Consider the following 25,944-nt stretch of genomic DNA (forward strand, 5'->3'; position numbering starts at 1 on the left):
GCCCCGCCCTAAGCTTACAAACATCAATTTCCACAAAACACACCACTGTTACTGAATTCACAATAATGAACATAGAGACATTTACTCAAACTGACAAACACAAATCAACTCCATGCTAAGTACACAACTTGAAAGTCATCCATCATGTTGAGTGATTTTCATAATCAGTACCCTCTAGTCCCTTACAGCAGAGGACACAAAAACACAAGTAAGCCAACCAATGGTGCCAGATGCCACCTGTCTGTTTATTAGGGACGTTGAATTCTTTCTCTCACACACACGTTCAGAGTTCATATGAGAAATTGTTATAGCCCTGGGATGTTGTACATTTAATATATATTTCATAGTTGTTGCCAAAATTTCAATTTGTACATGTTTAATGTTGGCTACATTTCAATGAAGTTGATACAGCAAGGCATGCACACAGCACCAGTGGTTATAGTTTTAATGGGAGACTTTGGCTAAAGCATTTCCAGTACAGACTCAATGGGAAAACAATCAGTACAACCACAACACAGGCTTTGGCAGACCTCTAGACCTGCTGCGATCCTCATAAAGAGAACAGTCTTTTCCGTAAGCTCTCCACTACTGGTCATTTGGAAACATTTTTGTTTTTAAGACAAGACTGATTTATTTAATCATCAAGAACCAGAATATACAAAGCAGTGGTTGAAGCAGCCAAATAGCAATCATGAAATATAACTGCACAAGAAGAGACTAAGAACACCAGGGTGGGAATGTTGATAAAGACCGTTGTCGACACAATTTCTGAGTCACCCAGACATAACATAACCTAAAACAAAAACTAAAAAACAAACCGTATCTTGGGTACAAATGGTACAAACTTGTGTGAAATGCATACGGAACATGACCAAAGCCTTAAGATTTAAGAGGGGGTAATTAACATTGCAGAAGCCAGCCCCCTAAATGGGGTCAAGCGTCTTTAATCATAGAGGCGTGGAGGCGTTTTATCATGAAGGCCATCTGTTGTGTATGGTATCAAAATTACAAAATGATGTTATAATACTGTTTATGCACCCAAATGGTTGTTTTATGCAATAGAGTAAGGTTCTTCGAACTCTCTCTCCCTTTCTGAGTGAACTGAGAGGAGTCTCTGAAGCTTGGGCTGGCATCTGATTAAATGATGGCTATAAAACCAACAGCCACATTCCATTCTGATTAGTGGTGCAGGAGAGGGAGATGTCTCCGGCCTGACTGAGCCTGCATTCCAAAGATAAGATGTGGTGGTTGTGTCTTGCGATAGAGATACCCTGGAGGAGTAGAGCAAACATTTTATTGTGTTAACAGATCAGCCTGGCAAAGGATTAACTACTAGCAGCAGTAAACAAAAAGGATTTAAAAAAGACCAAATTAATAATGCTAACAATAGTCCATTAGCCCTGCTTAAAACTTAGATTTGGTCTTCATTGAGTCTGAGATGTCACCCTGAACATGTGGAGAAGGGTAGAGCTGTCTGCCTCGGAATCAGCTGGTCAGCAGTTAACTATGTAGAGAATGTGCTCAACTCATACAAAATAACAAAACTGATAAAAATAGCACGGATTCTATTTACAAAGGTTTTAATTTTTTATTTCGCGTAAGAAACCAATAAATAAGTTTATAAAAAGAGAGGACAGGCCTCTATGTTTTAGCACTCTGGTGCAATGTAATATCTTGGGGACAAACAAAATCAAATAAAATTGTATTTGTCACATGCTCCGAATACAACAGGGAAATGCTTACTTAACCAACAATGCAGTTCATGAAAGAGTTAAGAAGATATTTACTAAATAAACTAAAGTAAAAATAGTAAAATAAAAAGTAACATAATAAAAATAACAAGGCTATATAGAGGGGGTACCGGTACCGAGTCAATGTGCGGGGGGGTACAGGGTAGTTTTAGTTATTTTGTACATGTAGGTAGGGGTGAAGTGACCATGCATAGATAATAATAATAAACAGCGAGTAGCAGCAGTGTAAAACAAAGGGAGGGGGTGGTCAATGTAAATAGTCCGGGTGGCCATTTGATTAATTGTTCAGTAGTCTTATGGCTTGGGGGTAGAACCTGTTAAAGGAGCCTTTTGGTCCTAGACTTGGCGCTTTTCAGTCTCCTGAGAAGGAGAAGGTGCTGCCGTGCCCTCTTCACGACTGTCTTGGTGTGTTTGGACCATGGTAGTTTGTTAGTGATCTGGACACCAGGGAACTTGAAACTCTGGACCCACTTCGCTACAGCCCCATCGATGTTAATGGGGGCCTGTTCTTTGATGTCCTCTCTATAGACTGTCTCATTGTTGTCAGTGATCAGGCCTACCACTGTTGTGTCTAGAGGTCGACCGATTAATCGGAAGGGCCGATTAAAAGTTTTCATAACAATCGGTAATCTGTATTTTTGGACAACGATTTGCAGATAATTCTTTACACCTTTATTTAACTAGGCAAGTCAGTTAAGAACACATTCTTATTTTCAATGACGGCCTAGGAACGGTAGGTTAACTGCCTTGTTCAGGGGCAGAACGACAGATTTTTACCTTGTCAGCTCGGGGATTCGTTTTTGCAACCTTCCGGATACTAGTCCAACACTCTACCCACTGCAGTACATTGCACTCCACGAGGAGCCTGCGTGGCAGGCTGACTACCTGTTACGTGAGGGCAGCAAGAAGCAAAGGTAAGTTGCTAGCTAGCATTAAACTTATCTTATAAAAAACAATCAATCTTAACATAATCACTAGTTAACTACACATGGTTGATGATATTACTAGTTTATCGAGCGTGTCCTGCGTTGCATATAATCGATGTGGTGCCTGTTAATTTCTCATTGAATCACAGCCTACTTCGACAAACGGATGATGATTTAACAAGCGCATTTGTGGAAAAAAGCGCTGTCGTTGCACCAATGTACCTAACCATACACATCAATGCCTTTCTTTAAAATCAATACACAAGTATATATTTTTAAACCTGCATATGTAGATAATATTGCCTGCTAACATGAATTTCTTATAACTAGGGAAATTGTGTAATTTCTCTTGCGTTCCGTGCAAGCAGTCAGGGTATATGCAGCAGTTTGGGCCGCCTGGCTCATTGCGAACTGTGCGAAGTCCATTTATTCCTAACAAAGGTTGTAGTTAATTTGCCAGAATTGTACATAATTATGACATAACATTGAATGTTGTACAATGTAACAGGAATATTTAGACTTAGGGATGCCATCCGTTAGATAAAATACGGAACAGTTCCGTATTTCACTGAAAGAATAAACGTTTTGTTTTCGAAATGATAGTTTCCGGATTCGACCATTTTAATGACCAAAGGCTCGTATTTCTGTGTGTTATTATGTTATAATTAAGTCTATGATTGATTTGATAGAGCAGTCTGACTGAGCGATGGTAGGCACCAGCAGGCTCGTAAGCATTCATTCAAACAGCACTTTCGTGCGTTTTGCCAGCAGCTCGTCGCTGTGCTTCAAGCCTTGAGCTGTTTATGACTTCAAGCCTATCAACTCCCGAGATTAGGCTGGTGTAACCGATGTGAAATGGCTAGCTAGATAGCGGGGTGTGCGCTAATAGCGTTTAAAACGTCACTCGCTCTGAGACTTGGGGTAGTTGTTCCCCTTGCTCTGCAGGGGTAACGCTGCTTCGAGGGTGGCTGTTGTCGATGTGTTCCTGGTTCGAGCCCAGGTAGGGGCGAGGAGAGGGATGGAAGCTATACTATTACACTGGCAATACTAAAGTGCCTATAAGAACATCCAATAGGCAAAGGTATATGACATACAAATCGTAGAGAGAAATAGTCCTATAATTCCTATAATAACTACAACCTAAAACTTCTTACCTGGGAATATTGAAGACTCATGTTAAAAGGAACCACCAGCTTTCATATGTTCTCATGTTCTGAGCAAGGAACTTAAACGTTAGCTTTTTTACATGGCACATATTGCACTTTTACTTTCTTCTCCAACACTTTGTTTTTGCATTATTTAAACCAAATTGAACATGTTTCATTATTTATTTGAGGCTAAATTAATTTTATTGATGTATTATATTAAGTTAAAATAAGTGTTCATTCAGTATTGTTGTAATTGTCATTATTACAAAAAAACATTTTTTTTATTAAAAATCGGCCATTTAATCGGTATCGGCTTTTTTTGGTCCTCCAATAATCGGTATCGGCTTTGAAAAATCATAATCGGTCGACCTCTAGTTGTGTCATCAGCAAACTTAAATGAGGGTGTTGGAGTCGTGTTTGGCCACGCAGTCGTGGGTGAACAGGGAGTACAGGAGGGGACGAAGCGCGCACCCCGAGGGGCCCCAGTGTTGAGGATCAGCAGTCTTGCTCACATGTGCTACCGAGAGTGTGATCACACAGTCGTCCGGAATGGCTGGCGATCTAATGCATGCTTCAGTGTTGCTTGCCTCGAAGTAAGTATTAAAAGGCATTTAGTTCGTCTGGTAAGCTCGTCTGGTAGGCTCGCGTCACAGGGCAGCTCGTGGCTGGGTTTCCTTTTGTAGTTTGTAATGGTTTTCAAGCCCTGCCACATCCGACGAGCGTCAGAGCCGGTGTAGTAGGATTCAATCTTAGTCCTGTATTGACACTGTCTGTTTGATTGGTTCTTCTGAGGGCGTAGCGGGATTTCTTATAAGCGTCCGGATTAGTGTCCCGATCCTTGAAAGCGGCAGCTCTAGCCTTTAGCTATCCATGGCTTCTGGTTGGGATATGTACGTACGGTCACTGTGGGGACGATGTCGTCGATGAACTTATTGATGAAGCGGTATACTCCTCAATGCCATTGGATGAATCCCGGAACATGTTCCAGTCTGTGCTAGCAAAACAGTCCTGTAGCGTAGCATCCGTGTCATCTGACCACTTCCATATTGAGCGAGTCACTGGTACTTCCTGCTTTAGTTTTTGCTTGTAAGCAGGAATCAGGAGGATAGAATTATGGTCAGATTTGCCAAATGGACGGTGAGGGAGAGCTTTGTATGTTATGTATCCCTCTGGTTGCACATGTGACATGCTGGTCAAAATTAGGTCAAACGGATTTAAGTTTGCCTGCATTTAAAGTCCCCGGCCACTACGAGCGGCGCTTCTGGATGAGCATTTTTTTCTTTACTTATGGCCTTATATAGATCGTTGAGTGCGGTCTTAGTGCCAGCATCGTTTTGATAGATATATATTTATATATATAAATAGATATAGATGAGAACTTTCTTGGTAGATAGTGTGGTTTACAGCTTATCATGAGGTATTCTATCTCAGGCGAGCAGTACCTCGAGACTTCTTTAATATTAGAAATTGTGCACCAGATGTTATTTACAAACCTCCCCGCCCCTTGTCTTACCAGACGTAGCTTCTCTGTCCTGCCGATGCACGGAATACCCAGCCAGCTCTATAGTATCTGTGTCGTCGTTCAGCCACGACTTGGTGAAACATAAGATAGCACAGTTTTTAATGTCACGTTGGTAGGATATTCTTAAATCGTAGATCATCCACTTTATTTTCCAGTGATTGCACGTTGGCCAATAGTACGAATGGTAGTGGAAGTTTACTCACTCGCCTACGAATTCTCAGAAGGAAGCCCGACCTCCACCCCCTTTATCTCCGTCTTTTCTTCTCGCAAATGACAGGGTTTGGGCCTGGTCTCGAGAATGCAGTATATCCTCTGCGTCGGATTCGTTAAAGAAAAAGTCTTTGTCCAGTTCGAGGTGAGTAATTACTGTTCTGATGTCTAGAAGCTGTTTTCGGTCAAAAAAGACGGTAGCAGCAACAATATGTACAAAATAAGTAAAATAATAAGTTAGAAACAACAATATAGCACAGTTGGTTAGGAGCCCGTAAAATGGCAGCCACCCCCCCGGTGCCATTATTTAAAGCATACATAAAGCACAAGCTCTTCAAGGTGAAGTTGAACACGCCATGTAGACAGCGATGCGGAGGAGTACATACTCCGCACATTATGTCTTCACTTCAGCTTCCTTTGATTCACCGTTTTCTGTTTTTTTCTTTCCACTTGTTCCTCCTCATCAGCTGGGCGCTTCACAGGGTGGTTAACCTCCTCATCAGCTGGGCGCTTCACAGGGTGGTTAACCTCATCAGCTGGGTGCTTCACAGGCTGGGCAACCTCATCAGTTGGGCGCTTCACAGGGTGGTCAACCTCCTCATCAGCTGGACGCTTCACAGGGTGGTCAACCTCCTCATCACAGCTTATTCTGCATCCTTAGCTGCATCCAGTCCCTCTCCATCCTCCTCTTCCTTCTCACCCTCAGGGGTTTCTTCAGAATCATCTGCACAATTGGTCTTCTTCTCTGCACCATTTGTGTGTGTTCCATTGCTGTTGGCTGGTGCGTCCCAACTGCCATTCTCCTTCTACTCCACCTCCTCTTTCCTCTCTTTGAGCTCCTTTTCTGAAATCTCAGTGGTTGTGGTCGTGTCTACTGCGGTATCAGCCATATTTAGTTTAATATAAGGGTATAATATGTTTCAGAAATAAATAGTGTTTGATGCCTCTTCTTAGTCTTCTTCAACATCTTCCTCTTCTCTGCTTCTTCAACAACAGCTTCCTCTTCTCTGCTTCTTCAACAATAGCCTCCTCTTCTCTGCTTCTTCAACAACAGCTTCCTCTTCTCTGCTTCTTCAACAACAGCCTCCTCTTCTCTGCTTCTTCAACAACAGCTTCCTCTTCTCTGCTTCTTCAACAACAGCTTCCTCTTCTCTGCTTCTTCAACAACAGCTTCCTCTTCTCTGCTTCTTCAACAACAGCTTCCTCTTGTCTGCTTCTACAACAACAGCTTCCTATTCTTCTGTTGCTCTTTTCTTCGCCTTCTCTTTTATCATCCCCATTGTGTTCCACACCTCATCCAGTTCTCCTCCATCTTCTTTTACTTCCTCCACATCTCCGTTCACTCCTGTACTGCAGCATAATGCAGGAAAATCACATTTAAAAAAAAATATTAACAGCAAATGACAGTTAACATTGTTGTTTGACATTATTGTTATGTCAATTTAAATGAACTACTCTATCATAGTGTATAATAGTGTAATAAATAAGTAAATATATGCATGTCAGATGTTATAAAAACCCTCTAACAGCTCTGTAATATCACAACATTAAAAACTAGCAAGTCTCAATTTGAAAGTCAAACATGACAAAGTATTGCACTTCACAAAGTCTAAAACATAGGCTGATTCATTGCACTTAATTCTCCCCTACCTCGAGATCTCTGTTGGACAGAAGCACACAGTTGAGTCGTGACTTCATATACACCTGAAAGGGAGACGAAGAGAAAGAACCTCAAACTTTTACTGAACACAATTATTCAAAACTGTGTAGGAGGCTTCACTAATGATGGATTATGTAGCTGGCTTCAAGTGTGCGGAGAGTGTAAGTGTGTGTGTACCTTGTTCCGTAGAGAGCGGTCCTCCAGGCTGTGTACCCTCAAAGTGATCCAAACCACAAGAACCCACCAGAGGGAGAGAAGGGTGGGACTGAAGCCCCCACACCCCTCCTGCCAGCCCCTTTAAAACACCCACACACTCTAGGCCTGCAGCGAATGGAGAGGAGAAGAGGAGGAGGAGGGGTTAGAGAAAAAAGAGACTGTAGTCAAGGGGAGAGGATCTCACAGAACACAAAGGCATGCAACATGCACTCACATACACAAAAAGCTTAATCGGACTATCAGAAGATAATAATTGCTACTCCAGACAAAACAATTCAGTTAAACAGAAGCTTCAAATAGCACATATAGCAAATGCATCTCTAATGTAGATAGGCAAAGGTAGGTAGGCAAATACAGTTGAAGTCAGAAGCTTACATACACTAAGGTTGGAGACATTAAAACTCGTTTTTCAACCACTCCACAAATTTCTTGTTAACAAACTATAGTTTTGGCAAGTCGGTTAGGACATCTACTTTGTGCATGACACAAGCAATGTTTCCAACATTTTTTTTAACGGACAGATTATTTCACTTTATCACAATTCCAGTGTGTCAGAAGTTTACATACACTAAGTTGACTGTGCCTTTAAACAGCTTAGAAAATTCCAGAAAATGATGTCATGGCTTTCGAAGCTTCTGATAGGCTTATTGACATAATTTGAGTCAATTGGAGATGTACCTGTGGATGTATTTCAAGGCCTACCTTCAAACTCAGTGCCTCTTTGCTTGACATCATGGGAAAATCAAAAGAAATTAGCCAAGATCTCAGAAAACAAATTGTAGACCTCCACAAGTCTGGTTCATCCTTGGGAGCAATTTCCAAACGCCTGAAGGTACCACCTTCAGCTGTACAAACAATAGTACGCAAGTATTAACACCATGAGATCCCGCAGCCGTCATACCGCTCAGGAAGGAGACGAGATGAACGTACTTTGGTGCGAAAAGTGCAAAATCAATCCCAGAAAAACAGCAAAGGACCTTGTGAAGATGCTGGAGGAAACCGGTACAAAAGTATCTATATCCACAGTAAAACGAGTCCTTTATTAACATAACCTGAAAAGCCACTCAGCAAGGAAGAAGCCACTGCTCCAAAACCGCCAGAAAAAAGCCAGACTACAGTTTGCAACTGCACATGGGGACAAAGATTGTACTTTTCGGAGAAATGTCCTCTGGTCTGATGAAACAAATATAGAACTGTTTGGCCATAATGACCATCGTTATGATTGGAGGAAAAAGGGGGATGCTTGCAAGCCGAAGAACACCATCCCAACCGTGAAGCACGGGGGTGGCAGCATCATGTTGTGGGGGTGCTTTGCTGCAGGAGGGACTGGTGCACTTCACAAAATAGATGGCATCATGAGGAGGAACATGATGTGGATATATTGAAGCAACATCTCAAGACATCAGTCAGGAAGTTAAAGCTTGGTCGCAAATGGGTCTTCCAAATGAACAATGACCCCAAGCATACTTCCAAAGTTGTGGCAAAATGGCTTAAGGACAACAAAGTCAAGATATTGGAGTGGCCATCTCAAAGCCCTGACGTCAATCCTATAAAAAACTTGTGGGCAGAACTGAAAAAGCGTGTGCGAGCAAGGAGGCCTACAAACCTGACTCAGTTACACCAGCTCTGTCAGGAGGAATGGGCCAAAATTCACCCAACAATATTGTGGGAAGCTTGTGGAAGGCTACCCAAAACGTTTGACCCAAGTTAAACAATTTAAAGGCAATGCTACCAAATACTAATTGAGTGTATGTAAACTTGGGTCACTGGGAATGTGATGAAAGAAATAAAAGCTGAAATAAATCATTCTCTCTACTATTATTCTGACATTTCACATTCTTAAAATAAAGTGGGGATCCTAACTGACCTAAGACAGGACATTTTTACTAGGATTAAATGTCAGGAATTGTGAAAAACTGAGTTTAAATGTATTTGGCTAAGGTGTATGTAAACTTCCGACTTCAACTGTACATACATGGACAAAAAGATAAAGAAGCTGACATGGAAAAGTACTGAAGCAGGTCACTAAGCAACTGCACAATCATTACAACAAGTGGAAAGAGACATCGACTCCCACATTGCCCTTTCCGCAGACCTGCGGAAGATGGCGAGTTGGTCATGCGTGTTGCCCACTGTAACACTGTCTTGGCTGGCAGGGAGGGAGAGGGCTGTGGGGGGGTACTCCCCAAACTGCCTCTAGAACAGGACGCCTCTGGGGAGAGGCTGGATCATACACTCACACCTAACAGCGGGGAAAAAAACAATTAAATCAGTAAAAAATAGGTTGCTTTTGTTACGTTGTTAGATAGATGAATAAGGCAAAGAGACACGAGTCAAGTTAAGATGTTGAATGGTTTGCTTATGTAGCAGTGATACAAAACATATATCAGGGTACTTGAACTTGACCAATTAAGTGATAATGCCCGAGAAGACGGTGTTTGGAGGATATATTGGCACGGTTGTTGTTAAGCTCAAGACAAAGTCCTGGGCATTATCACTTTTATACAATGGTTTACCAACATACTCAAATTATGACTGACATATTTTCATTAAAAACATTATTTTGGGGCCTCCCGGGTGGCGCAGTGTTCTAGGGCACTGCATCGCAGTGCTAGCTGCGCCACCAGAGTCTCTGGGTTCGCGCCCAGGCTCTGTCGCAGCCGGCCGCGACCGGGAGGTCCGTGGGGCGACGCACAATTGGCATAGCGTCATCCGGGTTAGGGAGGGTTTGGCCGGCAGGGATATACTTGTCTCATCGCGCTCCAGCGACTCCTGTGGCGGGCCGGGCGCAGTGCGTGCTAACCAAGGGGGCCAGGTACACGGTGTTTCCTCCGACACATTGGTGCGGCTGGCTTCCGGGTTGGAGGCGCGCTGTGTTAAGAAGCAGTGCGGCTTGGTTGGGTTGTGCTTCGGAGGACGCATGGCTTTCGACCTTCGTCTCTCCCGAGCCCGTACGGGAGTTGTAGCGATGAGACAAGATAGTAATTACTAGCGATTGGATACCATGAAAATTGGGGAGAAAAATGGGATAAAATTTATTTTAAAAATAAAAATACAAAAAAAACATTATTTTGATGAATTTATTCATACTATTTCATCCTTCCACAAGACAGAGTCCCGGGTTGCTACCCAAGCCGCCTGGTCGTTCGTTCTGTCGTTTGCTAGAGACTCAAACCAGTCGTTCAGCCTTTTTGTTCTGTATCTATGGATGTGACCCTGTCGTTCGTTCCATTTCCATACTGGCTGGCAACGTTCTTATCCCTTGCTTGCTAGCTAGCCAACTACGGCTAACTTACAGTCATGTCAAACAGTGAAGCCAGAATAATAACAGTAGCTGCATTTGCATAAGCTGTTTTCTAGTAACATTTATTTGGATACATCCATAACAATGAGCTAATGAGGCACAATTTCGCCTGGCATAGAAAATGTGCTCTCTCCTCAGGACACTGTTGTTCAGAGGAGCTAGTCAACAACACAGCTAACACAATCACTTCAAAAAGGAGATGCTTTTTATAGTGGAGATCAAGTTTATAAGTTGCTTGGCTTGGCTGATGAGACAGTGGATTGCGCAGTCAGATGGAACAGAGTAAATAGACTTCATTGATTTAGCTGGTGGTAACTCGTGGAATAGACACCTTCTGGAATGCGGTTTTAACCAATCAACATTCAGGATTAGAACCACCCGTTGTATAATATGAATTAACCTTTAAAAGGACAGTTTCATCCCCCAAAAATGTACTGAGCTGAGCCAAACCCAGTGTGCCAAAATGTACTGCGCTGGCCTGGTTGCGTATCTAACAAAATGCGTCAAACTCCTGACGAATGTATCGTTTGAGTACAGGGAAAGACTCCAAGGCTGGTTGAGAAGACCAGCAGACACAGTCTAAGAACAGGGCTTGTACAGGGAAAGACAGACAGACCTGGTGTTGACCTGTGCAGGTGTCTATCTTGTCTGAGTCTGCGATGAAGGCCATGTCTCGAACCCACTCTGGCACCCGCAGGTCCAGCCAGTCATTACGCACCTGCAGCATAAAGAAGCTGTGTCAACGCAATCAACACCGAAACATAACATACTATGTAGACATTCCCACTGTAATTCCTTGAAATGTAGTTGTTAAGACTCTTACATTCTTGGATGTGAAGACCGGTGTTCCAGGTCTCTCCGGATCCCAGGCCTTCAGGCCGTTCTCTTTCCCTCTTGCAGCCACTTGGTTGCACTGCGAGGGATTCTGTCGCATCCGACAAACATTCTTCCCGACATTTATTCCAACCTAGATATAGATATTATGTTCAAGAAAATGTCAGTCAACGTCAATCATTCATAAGTATATAGTATCCATCTGCAATGTAACAACCTCTAGGAAGCCTGAGTGGTATTCTGGCAAAAATCAATCAAAGGTTATTTATAAAGCCTTTTCTACACCAGCAGATGTCACAAAGTGCTGTACAGAAACCCAGCCTAAAACCCCAAACAGCAAGCAATGCAGATGTAGAAGCACAGTACAGGAGTTGTTGTTCATTCACTGTGTCTGTATTGCCCTCCTGCCAGACCCTCAGCAGTCCTGTCTCCACACACGTGATCAGAGCACTGCAGAGACACAGGGAGAGAGTCGTCCAGTGTCTACATCAGTATCCTCAACACATGACCACAGAGCTGCTGGTGTGTAATGACAGTGTGCATGAACAACAGCTCCTGTACCGTGTTATGACCAGTGTCTTTATCTACACAACTATACATAATTTTTTACCTTTCAATATCCCTGTTTCTGATCCAACCCATACTGAACAAACTTGACTTATGTCTTCCATGAACAAGAAAGATTGTGTTAGTAAAACGTTTACTGTTGACAGGAGAACAAGAGGAGACAATAGGACGAGGTGGATATTTTATAATAAGGCCGTTTAATTACATGTAAAGATATCTTAGTAAAATCTTGCAGCAAGGCTCTTTCAGTCTGACTCCTAGTGAATCGTCCGGAAAAGAGGCCAGTTTCCAGAATTGTACAGTACTATATAGACAACAAGCAAAGTAGGTAGATCTGCGAGTCCGGCCTTCCGATTGGTCGATCTGGGTCTTGGGTAGTCCTGATCAGGCCTGGTGTCCACGTTCCATTGGTTCCTGAGAGTTCTTTGTCCTGAGGTCCAACCATGGGTTGGGTGTGTCTGTGTGATTGTCATGGGGGAGGGGAATTGTGGGTGCCGTGTATATGTCCAATGTGTCCAGCGTATGTCCAAGAGAAAGAGGGGGTGTGTATGTTGTGTCAACTTATAGGTAATGTTGAGAAGTTGTTAAAACAAGTTACCAATATCTAATACAATTTCTTACAATTGTCAAGAAAACAACAACAAATGTTCTAACACGTTATGACGTGACCAAAATGTCCTCCTTAGGGATACACTACTCACCGGAATTCTGTTACGACCTACATTTTCATATATAAAATATGCAGCAGATGGTGCTCTTGAGCTTTACATTTTATATCAGTCCAAGCTATCCAAAATCCACAGGCATTAATGCACACAAATAATATTAGTCAGACTGATATTTAAGAGCCATACAGTACATACATACCGTGCACAGAAAAACCCCACAAGACACCAACAAAGAACAAATTCATTTTGTTGTTGTTTCTACATTATGTAAGATTCCATTACTTCATTTTCAAAATGTGTTTTTGTTTAATTTCCTTGTTGTATGATTTTTTTTCACATTTTCACATTTGTAATCATTGAGGTAGAGTAGGGGACAGGCAGAGGAGAAGGTGGCTAATCAATCAGAGGAGAGTTTATGAGTCTTCAGGTCACCCTGGGGGATTTACCAGAGATTAGCTGTTGGGACGGATTTAGTGGGTGACAAAAGACGGGCCAGGGATGGGGATTACGGGGAAACAGCATGGGCACTTTAAAATCAAAAGCCAAAGATTTGTGGGAATTAAAAAAGTGTGGAAATCCTCTCAAGAGAAGCGTGCCAGAGAGACTGACAATGTCAGGGTAGAAAGGGATGAGAGTGAAAACAGCAGGACCACAGAAAGAGAGAGGTAGCTTGGAGAGAACAGAGAAGGGAGGGAAAGAAAGTAACAGAAATAATCCCATAATTACAAGAAAAGAGTGAAAGCCTTTTCATCTTTCTCAAAATGACTGAAGAATAGGACACCAGTGTCATGACAAAGGGGAAGAAGGAGTGAGAGTGAGAGAGAGCAAGAGATGAAGAGAGAGAAGGAGACATAAAGAGAGAGCGAGCGAGAAAGAAAGAGAGAGAGAGAGGAGACAAAGGGAGAGCGAGCGAGAAAGGGAGCAGAGGGAGGGATAGATAGAGACAAACAAGGGAAGCTGACAAAAAAAGATTCAAAGCTTTCCCTGCCCCCTCGTCCATATCTGGGGAACAAGGGAATACGGCAACAGATAAAAGCCAGGGAGAGAGGGACCTAGAGAGAGAGAGACTGTTGAATGAACTTGGCCATTATATTCTAGGGAGATACAAACATTTCTTTATATCAGACAGTCAGAAAGAGAAGAAGAAGAAACTGAGGAGAACAGAAAATGAGGGAGATTCTTTCTTCAAAATCGTTCCATTCTTTTTTTAGAGGAAGAAAAGAAAAAGCATAAGGGGGAGTTTTGGAGAGAGAGAAGCAAAAGAGGAGGGGGGACGGACGAGAGAAATAATTAAATAACTTCGACTTCAAGGGCTGTGGAGATGTTTTCCCTTTCTTGAGAAAAATAATCGTACCAAAATAACAAAAAACGTCTTAACATCTGACATTGTTGATTCTCTAAATGTAGTTTTTTCACCCTGCAAGTATGCACTGGAAAGCATATGCGTGAAGAAATCTCATGGACGCGACTGAGATGGATAGAGAAAGGCAAGACAGAAAATTCTGACATGGTGTCAACCCATATTGACAGAGACAAAGTGTGGAGAGGAAGAAGTGAGATATTCAGTGACAGACGCATCTACCCCCAGACACAGGTACACTCTGATCAATATTAAGATCAATCGAAATATCCATTGTTATCATCACAGATTATATTTATCCTGATACATCATTCATCAGTCTTTATTTCTTCTAGACTTCAGCATGGAGTGCCTAACAATGATATCGTATTTCAGTTTGTTTATATTCTACTCTACACATTACAACACCATTTATCAAATCATTTCAAGCTGTTATTATTAAAGTGATCGTTTGATTGTAAGCTAATAATCTTTGCTCATTTTGTTATTATAAATTATCACTAATAGCTATCATTGTACGAATATTTGTTTAATTGTACATGTATGAATTGCTGTTATTGGATGAAAAGCAAAATCCTTCCTCTTTACATGAGTGGAAAATTATTATATGACTCTAAAAGTATAAACAGTCATCGCTTCCTTAACAGCATATCTGCTCTGTTTAAAACCATTGGAATATCAGAATAGAATAAAAAACATCTCTTTTGAATAATATCTAATACCATTTACCACCATTTTTCCTATTACAGATGTTTAATAACAATTACATTGTTCTTGAAATATGTGCCATCTTCAGTGGCAAAGTGGACATTATAAAAGGGAGTGGGGACAGACACGTTAAGTGCACAAAAATCCCTGTCTGTCAGAATCAGAGGAGGCTGGGACCAGAGGAGAGAGCATTGCTCAACTGTAGCTGTTCTCCCTGAACAAATGTGCCTGTCGACCGCTTTACAAAGTCTATGTGTGAAAAGACTTTGCACAGACACATGAAAAGGGAAGAGGAACTCAAGAAGAAGGACCAACTGTGTAACCTAGATAAGCTGAAATAGAAAGACCACAGCAGACTGGAGAGCGGAGTAGGATTTCTTTCTTCCAGAACTTCTGCTCCTCACTTGGACAATAAGGGCTCTCAATACAACTTTAGAGGGAGGGCAGTCAGAGAGTCAGGGGGAGGGAGAGAGGAAGAACAGACAATAACCTCCTGAGAGAAAGGAGGGATAGTGCGCAATAGAGAGAGGAGGGGAAAGTTCCCACTCTCTCGACCCATCTCATCGTCAGGCTGGCTGGTGCAGCCACGGCTTTCACCTTCGCGGCCTTCTGCTACATGCTCACCTTAGTGCTGTGTGCTGCACTCATCTTCTTCGTCATCTGGCAGGTGAGTTGAGCTCACACACACACTCACCTAAACCATGTTTTTAGACTGGGTGATGGTGATTCTCACCTAAACCATGTTTTTAGACTCTGGGTGATGGTGATTCTCACCTAAACCATGTTTTTAGACTCTGGGTGATGGTGATTCTCACCTAAACCATGTTTTTAAACTGGGGGATGGTGGTTCGGCAACATTCTCTTGTGTGCATTGTGACTCATACCTTAAATAAAGAATTGGTTGGTCTGTAACCAAGGTGAAATACTCTAAGAAATATATATAATTCCAGGTGATGACTAATAGTAGAATGAGACAATACAATAAGTGTAGCGTAGCCATTGGTTGGTGTGAATGTGTGTCCATGTGCCCATGTGTGACTCATTATTTTTGTTATATACACTGCTCAAAAAAATAAAGGGAACACTTAAACAACACAATGTAACTCCAAGTCTTTCACACTTCTGTGAAATCAAACTGTCCACTTAGGAAGCAACACTGATTGACAATAAATTTCACATGCTGTTGTGCAAATGGAATAGACAAAAGGTGGAAATTATAGGCAATTAGCAAGACACCCCCCAAAACAGGAGTGATTCTGCAGGTGGTGACCACAGACCACTTCTCAGTTCCTGCTTCCTGGCTGATGTTTTGGTTACTTTTGAATGCTGGCGGCGCTCTCACTCTAGTGGTAGCATGAGACGGAGTCTACAACCCACACAAGTGGCTCAGGTAGTGCATGTCACTCCCTGGCCTTAGTATTCTTTGTTTTCTTAATTATTTTAGTTAGGTCAGGGTGTGACATGGGGAATGTATGTGTTTTTTGTAGTGTCTAGGGTGGTTGTAAGGTTTAGGGGGTTTATTAGAGTAGTTGGGTTTATGTTTAGTATAGAAGTCTAGCTGTGTCTATGGTTGAGTGTAGGTATCTAGGAAAGTCTATGGTTGCCTGAATTGGGTCTCAATTAGAGACAGCTGGTTATTGTTGTCTCTGATTGGGAGCCATATTTAAGGCAACCATAGGCTTTAGCTGTTTGTGGGGAATTGTCTATGTTGAACGTAAGTAGCTTGTGTGTGCACTTTCGTTTGTAGCTTCAAGGTTGTTTGTTGTTTTGTATAAGTGTTTCGTTTCGTGTTCATCTTCAAAATAAAGAGAAGATGTATTTTGCACACGCTGCGCCTTGGTCCACTCTCTCTCCCTTTGACGATCGTGACAGTGCAGCTCATCCAGGATGGCACATCAATGCGAACTGTGGCAAAAAGGTTTGCTGTGTCTGTCAGCGTAGTGTCCAGAGCATGCAGGCGCTACCAGGAGACAGGCCAGTACATCACGAGACGTGGAGGAGGCCGTAGGAGGGCAACAACCCAGCAGCAGGACCGCTACCTCCGCCTTTGTGCAAGGAGGTGCACTGCCAGTGCCCTGCAAAATGACCTCCAGCAGGCCACAAATGTGCATGTCTGCTCAAACGGTCAGAAACAGACTCCATGAGGGTGGTATGAGGGCCCGACGTCCACAGGTGGGGGTTGTGCTTACAGCCCAACACCGTGCAGGACGTTTGGCATTTGCCAGAGAACACCAAGATTGGCAAATTCGCCACTGGCGCCCTGTGCTCTTCACAGATGAAAGCAGGTTCACACTGAGCACATGAGCACATGTGACAGAGTCTGGAGACGCCGTGGAGAACGTTCTGCTGCCTGCAACATCCTCCAGCATGACCGGTTTGGCGATGGGTCAGTCATGGTGTGGGGTGGCATTTCTTTGTGGGGCCGCACAGCCCTCCATGTGCTCGCCAGAGGTAGCCTGACTGCCATTAGGTACCGAGATGAGATCCTCAGACCCCTTGTGAGACCATATGCTGACACATGCACATTTGTGGCCTGCTGGAGGTCATTTTGCAGGGCTCTGGCAGTGCACCTCCTTGCACTAAGGCGGAGGTAGCGGTCCTGCTGCTGGGTTGTTGCCCTCCTACGGCCTCCTCCACGTCTCCTGATGTACTGGCCTGTCTCCTGGTAGCGCCTCCATGCACTGGACACTACGCTGACAGACACAGCAAACCTTCTTGCCACAGCTCGCATTGATGTGCCATCCTGGATGAGCTGCACTACCTGAGCCACTTGTGTGGGTTGTAGACTCCGTCTCATGCTACCACTAGAGTGAGAGCACCGCCAGCATTCAAATGTGACCAAAACATCAGCCAGGAAGCATAGGAACTGAGAAGTGGTCTGTGGTCACCACCTGCAGAATCACTCCTGTTTTGGGGGGTGTCTTGCTAATTGCCTATAATTTCCACCTTTTGTCTATTCCATTTGCACAACAGCATGTGAAATTTATTGTCAATCAGTGTTGCTTCCTAAGTGGACAGTTTGATTTCACAGAAGTGTGATTGACTTGGAGTTACATTGTGTTGTTTAAGTGTTCCCTTTATTTTTTTGAGCAGTGTATATCAGTACTGTAAGTCTGTGTGTGTGTGTGTGACACCCAAAACCGGAAGTCTATTATTAACATGAGCTAGTCTCCCGAAGGGCTCCTGAATGGCGCAGCGGTCTAAGGCACTGCACCTCAGTGCTAGAGGAGTCACTACAGACCCTGGTTCCATTCCTGGCTGTATCACAACCGGCCATGATTGGGAGTACCGTAGGGCGGTGCACAATTGGCCCAGCGTTGTCTGGGTTTGGCCGGGACAGGCAGTCATTGTTAATTTAAAAAAAATCTTAACTGGCTTGACTATTTAAATAAAAGGTTAAATAAATAAACAAATATAAAATAAAATAGTCAAAGCTAGTCATAAAGTGTCTCAGTAGAGCATTGGGCCACCAGAACAGCTTCAATGTGCCATGTCATAGATTCTAGAACACTACTGGAGGGATGCAACACCATTCTTCCACAAGAAATTCCATAATTTTGTGTTGTGTTGATGGTGGTGGAAAACGCTGTCTCAGGCTCCGCTCCAGAAACTCCCGTAAGTGTTGGGTTGAGATCTGGTGACACACACACACACACACACACACACACACACACACACACACACACACACACACACACACACACACACACACACACACACACACACACACACACACACACACACACATGTTCCTGTGAGTTCCCTCTTTTATAGTCACTGAGATCTCTTTTCTAGCCATGGTATTCAAAATAATGGGCAACTGGGCATCTTTATACACCGGGCATTTAAAAAGAAAGCAGGAACCACACCTGTGTGGAAGCACCTGCTTTCACTATACTTTGTATCCCACATTAACTCAAGTGTTTCCTTTATTTTGGCAGTTACCTGTATATTTGTGTACCAGCTTACTGACTGCAGAATGATTAATGGAATTTGTACAGGCGTCACTGGAGACCTCTGCACAATCAGTATTCTACATGTCTAAAGAATCAGACACAGACTGCACAATAGCCAGAGCCCATCTATCTCAGCTGTAGCCTTCTGTCTAGGGCAGGGATAGGCAACCCTGTAACCCAGCCGCAGGTACTACAGGATTTTGTTCCAACTAGGCACCACACCTGACCAACTGAGCTAACTGATCAGTTCAGTGATTGCCTAAATTCAACACACCTGGTTTTCCAGGTTGGTTAAATAAAACAAACATGAAGTGCCTGCGTCTCTCCAGGACTAGGTTTGCCTACCTCCCTAGACGGAGACATTGTTCATTTGAAATTCAACACAGCATTATCAGATCAATACAAAAGACTGGCTTGAAATAACTAAAGTATTGACTAATGAATTGACTAGTGGGTGAGAATGCACTACATATGAGTCAGTCAATGTGTGAGTCTGTGTTTGTGAGAGAGATGGGGGAGGGAAAGAGTCTGTCTGTCTCTCTGTGTGTGTGTGTGTGTGTGTGTGAAGAGAAGGGGGAGAGAGAGTGTGTGTATGTGTCAGCAACAAACCATGTTATTGAGAATGCTCATCAAATTATCATTTTGTTCCACCCCTTCCCCCCATCTGCCTCCATCCATGGTCCCCCCCCCCCCCCCCCCCCCATCTCTGTGTGGCTCTCAACCAATGACACGGCTTGTTCACTTTTATAGTAACCATGGTGCCCGCTAAGGGATCATCGGATCACCATGGAAACTGCATCTGTTTACAACAGAGAAGAGCATGAAACAGAGAAGGGGGGGTGACATAGATCGATAAAGGTATTGTTGAGAGTAAAAGACAGATGTGGAGATGGAGATTGGTCTCTGAAAGGGAAAGATGGATGTCACAGGGAGAGTAGAATGTTGAGAGGTGGAAAGGGATGCTTAGATGGAGATCTCAGAGAGAGAGAAAGAGAGAGTCAGAGTATGCGAAAGGTGCAAAAGGATGATTGGAGGTATGGGGATGGAAAACTGAAGATGATAAGAAATATTGAGAAAAAAAATAAGCTAAACGGTATGTGATTGGATTGAATGAGAATAACACAGTGAAATTACACATTTAGATATATCCAATGGCAGAAAGTTTACCCATATACACTGTACATGTCTTTTTAGGTTATTGCGTTTGACGAGCTGCGCACAGACTTCAAGAACCCAATCGATCAGAGCAACCCTACCAGAGCGGTAAGGCCCCAGGGCTTATGAGAGGGATTGGAGCTCTGTGAAGTGTAACCCAGTTCTGTCCGTGTCCACCTACAGTCACTTCCACTCAGCTGTGAAGAGCAGAGCACCGTAGACAGACAGGCACACATGGACCATGGACACTTATTCAAATAGAACATTTTTGTTTATTTTGATTGGTTTATTTATCATTTTTGATCTAAAGCATTTACTCAATGTAACGTACCTTCTATTTTGCCAAGTATATTTTTGCTATACTGTACACAAGAACATTCTCAAACAGAGCCAACACTGGGGAAGTGTGATTATTACTTTTGTGAGGGTGTTTGGCAAAACTATTAGCTAGATATCTGACTCTCCTTTCTCTCTGTTCACTTTTCAGAGGGAAAGAATTCTGAATATTGAAAGAATCTGCAACTTGCTGCGGAAGGTGAGTGAGTGGCTCCCAGCCCACGTATACACACACACACACACACACACACACACACACACACACACACACACACACACACACACACACACACACACACACACACACTGCTCACCTAGTGGTGGAGTGGAGGATGAGAGTGACAGAAGGGCATCAGAGAACCTTGAAAAAATATATATGCATCTATTTTGAGGACTGAGATCGATTGATTCACATCTCCCCTCTTTCCTGTAGTCCACCTCAATCTCGCTCATTCTCTCAAACTCACAACAATCACATACCACACACCAGCCTGGTCTCATAGACTAGATGTAACATAATAATGTAAATCCGGGACACTCAAATTAGTATGATATGTTGCGTTTGGTATGGTAAGTGATGGAAAAGTACCCAATTCTCATACTTGAGAAAGTATAAATACCTCAATAGAAAACAATTCCTTATATTAAGCAAAGCAGATGGCACCATTTTCTTGTTTTTAAAATGTATGGACAGCCAGGGGCACACTCCCACACTCAGACATTATTTACAAAATATGCATTTGTGTTTAGTGAGTCCACCAGACCAGAGGCAGTAGGGATGACCACGTGTTTCTTGATATGTGCTTGAATTTGACAATTTTCCTGTCTTGCTAAGCATTCAAAATGTAACTTTTGGTTTTCAGGGAAAATGTATGAAGTAAAAAGTACAATATTTTCTTCAGGAATGTAGTATAGTAAAAGTAAAGATATAAATGGTTAAAAAAAAAAGTAAGTACAGATACCCCAAACATCAACTTAAGTAAAAAAAATACTTTATAGTACTACTTAAGTATTTTACACCATTAGGTATGGTTACATAAGACAGATGGGAACTTGTAACGTGAACATATAACGCAAACGTCTAGCACTAGGGAACCAGAATGTGTAGCAACCCAAAGATTGCGAGTTCGAATCTCATCACGGCAGTTGAGGCTGCTGAGGGGAACACGGCTCATAATAATAGCTGGAACAGAGCTAATGGAATGGCATCAAACACATGTATTTTATGTATTTGATATCATTCCACCGATTTAGCAACTTTAACTACTTAATACTTTTGAGCTACTTTGCAATTACTTAGCATTTTATCTAACCCTTCACATAACCATAACCTTTTTAGCTAACCCATCCCCTAACCTTAATCCTTTAACCTAACTCCCAACCTTAACCCTAACCCTAACACCTAGCCTAGCTAACATTAGCCAGCTAGCTAATGTTAGCCACTTAGCCACCTAGCTAGAATTAGTAACATATTATACATTTTGCAAATTCGTAACGTACTGTACGAAATGGGTGATGGAAATCCACAAATGAATACATACCATACGAAACGTAACATATCATAGTAAAGGTAGTGTCTCGGATTTACGTACAGAATAATACGAAATGCTCTGAGACCAGGTTGCACACACACTATAATTAACTGGCTTTCCATACTGCCACCCCACCCTCATTTCCTCTGTCAGTGTTAATGGGCAAGCTATAGAGCCAATGAGGGGAGATTGAAGGAGGGAAGACCTGGAGGTCTGCAGGCCTGCATTCTTTTAAGAAAATCATAACTAAACTCTATCACTCTCATTCATATGAAAATTGCAGCTTTTTCAAAACATTTTGTCGTGAAGTGTTTATGATAATGACAGAGTTTGCATTTGTGTGGCCATGTGCACCCTAACGGTCTGTATTATTCCTAGCTGGTGGTGCCAGAATACTCCATCCATGGGCTGTTCTGCCTGATGTTCATGTGTGCTGGAGAGTGGGTCACCCTGGGCCTAAACATCCCCCTGCTCTTCTACCATCTTTGGAGGTACACAACACAACCAACTTCCAGAATTCTATCTCAAGGCTTTTTAGTTGTATCTGTTGTAAGAACGCTCTCTCTCGTCAGGTTTTTCCATCGGCCAGCAGATGGGTCAGAGGTCATGTATGATCCTGTCAGTGTGATGAATGCTGACATCCTGAACTACTGTCAGAAGGAGTCTTGGTGTAAGCTGGGCTTCTACCTGCTCTCCTTCTTCTACTACCTGTACAGGTGAGGTCCTATTAATAAAGCCATCTCGCATCAGTCCAGCCAGTTCATTGGTGAACATTGATCTGTATGAATGGGAGCCTCCTCTTCTTGCTGCACAATAACCGCTGTCAGTTGTTATTGCTTGGCAATGTCACATTCCTTCTAACACTGGTGTCCTCCTGTTCTCTCTTCTGCCTCTCTCTCTGTCCTTGACAGTATGGTCTATGCCTTGGTGAGTTTCTAAAACACAGAATAGAAGACCAAGAGGAGATTGAAAGACAGAAAAAGAGAACGAGCAGGACCAAGACCGGGTGATGTCACTCACCCCTCTTTCTCACCACCCATTACGCCATCATCACAGACCATGATTTGCTCTCCTCAAATCTTTGGATGGAGGGACGAACCTTGGAGGACATTGTGAGAAAATAAGGCAAAGAGACGTTGTTGAGCTCAAGACTGCAATCCATCTAGAAGAGGAGGAGACATGGAAGAGCCACAAAGGAGGAGGAATGAAATAAAGAAGGGAAAGAGAGAACACATCTCAACTAGTATACGTGTTGCCTTGATCTGACCACATCACTTCTTAGGTCAGGTCGCCTCTGGTCGCCTCTGCTATTCTTAGTGATAGTCACTCAACTGTGAATTTATGAACTTTGTGTTGCCTAAATCCTAACGTAGATGTTGCAGATTCACATCCTTCCATTCCAATAAACTGTTTTAGAAAAGAAAGTACAAAATGCACAAAAAGTATTTAGTTCTTCTACCGATTTGGTATTTCGATAATTCAGTAGTTGTGGTAGATCATTTTCTGAGGATAGGAAAAGTTGATTCATCAGATAAATACACCATTCAATGCTACTATTTCAAACCAGAGTGATAGTAATTGTGTTATTCACAAATATAAAATGTATGAACTCATAAATTACATGCGATGGGAATAAGCTTCTGTAAAGGATCGTGGACTCCCTGGAGCAGTGTTTGAGTCTAGGTCCATCCCAGTCAAGGCACTATCTCCCAGACCCCAGTCCCCACCCAGGGAAAACAGGCATTTCAACACATAATTATTCAGGATTGAAGGGGATGTTTTGGCTCTGGGTGACTTGGTACTTGGGTGTTTAAGTATTCTGTGTTTGTCTGCTCTGTTCTAGGCAGGAAGGGCTGATTTCACCTAGACTTTCCAAAGAGCTCTGCGCTCCATGATTCTAGATCATGGGAACCTCATTCAAGAAAAGCCATTTTAAATTCACAACAACAGCAATGTGATCATAGCCTAGGAGAGAGGACTGTACATGGGATCGTATTTCCTCTGTGGAATAATACTGTGTGACACAAGTAGCAGACAAGGCTGCTGAAGATGACGTTGATAGATCGGTTTGCTGTGATGACTATGTCAAGCGCAGTAAACCGTCTCACATAGAACACTATGGTTGGACTTACATAACTGTTCTCACTCAAGTGTTACAGTGAATGTTGGCAGACACTTGACTCTTGGTTCATTTCAAAGACGTGACTTAGCTGGTGCTGCCCTCATCATCATGTAACCATAGCTCTGTGTGTAGCTCATTGATAATGATCACACTGTGTGAGTTTAAAATCATTAGAGAAATGGGTAATACTGGAACTTGAAAAATACTGTGTGATCATGTGTTAACCATAAACTGACCATAATTGTAGTAATTAATTGTTTACGACAAGTCCGATAGGTTTCATGTTGGCATCTGAAAACAGCGCCCTGCATTATAGGGGAGCCACTCACATTTGAGTAATGTGTCAATGTTGTTCAGCTAGGTTTCTTGTGCCAAGACATACAGTGTGTTCTGTTCATCATGGCAGTTCCCTCCAAAACAGGACTTCAACCCTGACAACAATGTGAGTAAATCACAGACAATCGCTAAAGCACAAAACGGGGGGTCACAAAGGAGAGGAAATATAGCTAGGTTGACCATTAATGAATGTCATAATGCAATTTATCAGAATGAATGAATTAATATACAGTATATTGAAGAATAACTATTTGATACTGTCTTTTACACATCTCTCATCACTGTATGCTATATTTGTTGGTGTGCTAGTTTGTATTCATTATAATACAATATGATATACAGTACACAAACAGCAATTCACATATTCTAATAAAATAGCAATGTGTTGCAATATTATGTGGTACAACTATTATGTTACTATATACAGTACCAGTCAAAAGTTTGGACACACCTACGCATTCAAGGGTTTTTATTTTGACTATTTTCTACATTGTGGAATAATAGTGAAGACATCAAAACTATGAAATAACACATAGAATCATGTAGTAACCAAAACAGTGTTATACAAATCAAAATAGATTTTATATTTGAGATTCTTCAAAATAGCCACCTTTTGCCTTGATGACAGTTTTGCACACTCTTGGTATTCTCTCAACCAGCTTCATGAGGTAGTCACCTGGAATGCATTTCAATTAACAGGTGTGCATTGTTAATAGTTAATTTGTGGAATTTCTTTCCTTCTTAATGCATTTGAGCTAATCAGTTGTATTGTGTCAAGGTAGGGGTGGTATACAGAAGATAGCCCTATTTGGTAAAAGACCAAGTCCATATTATGGCAAGAACAGCTCAAATAAGAAAAGAGAAACGACAGTCCATCATGACTTTGAGACATAAAGGTCAGTCAATCCTGAAAGTTTCAAGAACTTTGAAAGTTTCTTCAAGTGCAGTCGCAAAAACCACCAAGCGCTATGATGAAACTGGCTGTCATGAGGACCGCCACAGGAAAGGAAGACCCAGAGTTACCTCTACTGCAGAGGATAAGTTCATTAGAGTTACCAGCCTCAGAAATTGCAGCCCAAATAACTGTTTCACAGAGTTCAAGTAACAGACACATCTCAACATCAACTGTTCAGAGGAGACTGCGTGAATCAGGCCTTCATCAAATCAAATCAAAGTTTATTTGTCATGTGCTCCGAATACAACAGGTGTAGACCTTACAGTGAAATGATTACTTACTGGCTCTAACCAATAGTGCAAAAAAGGTATTAGGTGAACAATAGGTAAGTAAAGAAATAAAACAACAGTAAAAAGACAGGCTAGAAAACAGTAGCGAGGCTATAAAAGTAGTGAGGCTACATACAGACACCGGTTAGTCAGGCTGATTGAGGTAGTATGTACATGTAGATATGGTTAAAGTGACTATGCAAATATGATGAACAGAGAGTAGCAGTAGCGTAAAAGAGGGGGTGGTGGGTGGCGGGACACAATGCAGATAGCCCAGTTAGCCAATGTGCGGGAGCACTGGTTGGTCGGCCTAATTGAGGTAGTATGTGCATGAATGTATAATTAAAGTGACTATGCATATATGATAAACAGAGAGTAGCAGCAGTGTAGAAAGAGGGGTTGGGGGACA

General features: G+C 42.4%; 1 protein-coding gene, 1 long non-coding RNA gene and 1 pseudogene across 2 annotated transcripts; 1 reads left to right on the top strand and 2 right to left on the bottom strand.

Annotated features, from left to right (window-relative positions):
- Positions 1 to 1,574: 1,574 nt before the first annotated feature.
- LOC129868918 (uncharacterized) lies at positions 1,575 to 7,756 on the bottom strand. The gene is made up of 4 exons (XR_008761836.1): positions 7,395 to 7,756; positions 7,208 to 7,261; positions 6,119 to 6,907; positions 1,575 to 6,052 (listed from the first exon to the last, which is right to left on the bottom strand). It is a non-coding gene; the product is annotated as an uncharacterized LOC129868918 (long non-coding RNA).
- Positions 7,757 to 9,164: 1,408 nt separating this feature from the next.
- LOC129868917 (WD repeat-containing protein 74-like) lies at positions 9,165 to 12,001 on the bottom strand (annotated as a pseudogene).
- Positions 12,002 to 13,319: 1,318 nt separating this feature from the next.
- Positions 13,320 to 24,704, top strand: LOC129868916 (protein cornichon homolog 2). Its single transcript, XM_055943257.1, has 7 exons — positions 13,320 to 14,400; positions 14,916 to 15,541; positions 20,025 to 20,093; positions 20,473 to 20,520; positions 22,232 to 22,344; positions 22,426 to 22,569; positions 22,765 to 24,704. The coding sequence occupies exons 2-7, from the start codon at positions 15,491 to 15,493 to the stop codon at positions 22,790 to 22,792; spliced, it is 453 nt and encodes a 150-aa protein (XP_055799232.1). The 5' UTR covers positions 13,320 to 14,400; positions 14,916 to 15,490; the 3' UTR covers positions 22,793 to 24,704.
- The last annotated feature ends 1,240 nt before the right edge of the window (positions 24,705 to 25,944 follow it).

This window comes from Salvelinus fontinalis, chromosome 13, assembly GCF_029448725.1.
Source record: "Salvelinus fontinalis isolate EN_2023a chromosome 13, ASM2944872v1, whole genome shotgun sequence".
NCBI classification, from domain to species: Eukaryota; Metazoa; Chordata; class Actinopteri; order Salmoniformes; family Salmonidae; genus Salvelinus; species Salvelinus fontinalis.

Excerpts from the sequence above, each read along its gene's own strand:
- LOC129868916 (XM_055943257.1), top strand. The coding sequence starts at position 15,491 with ATGCTCACCTTAGTGCTGTGTGCTGCACTCATCTTCTTCGTCATCTGG. Across the intron at positions 15,542-20,024 it reads TCTTCTTCGTCATCTGGCAG|GTTATTGCGTTTGACGAGCT; the intron begins GTGAGTTGAGCT and ends ATGTCTTTTTAG. Across the intron at positions 20,094-20,472 it reads AGAGCAACCCTACCAGAGCG|AGGGAAAGAATTCTGAATAT; the intron begins GTAAGGCCCCAG and ends TTCACTTTTCAG.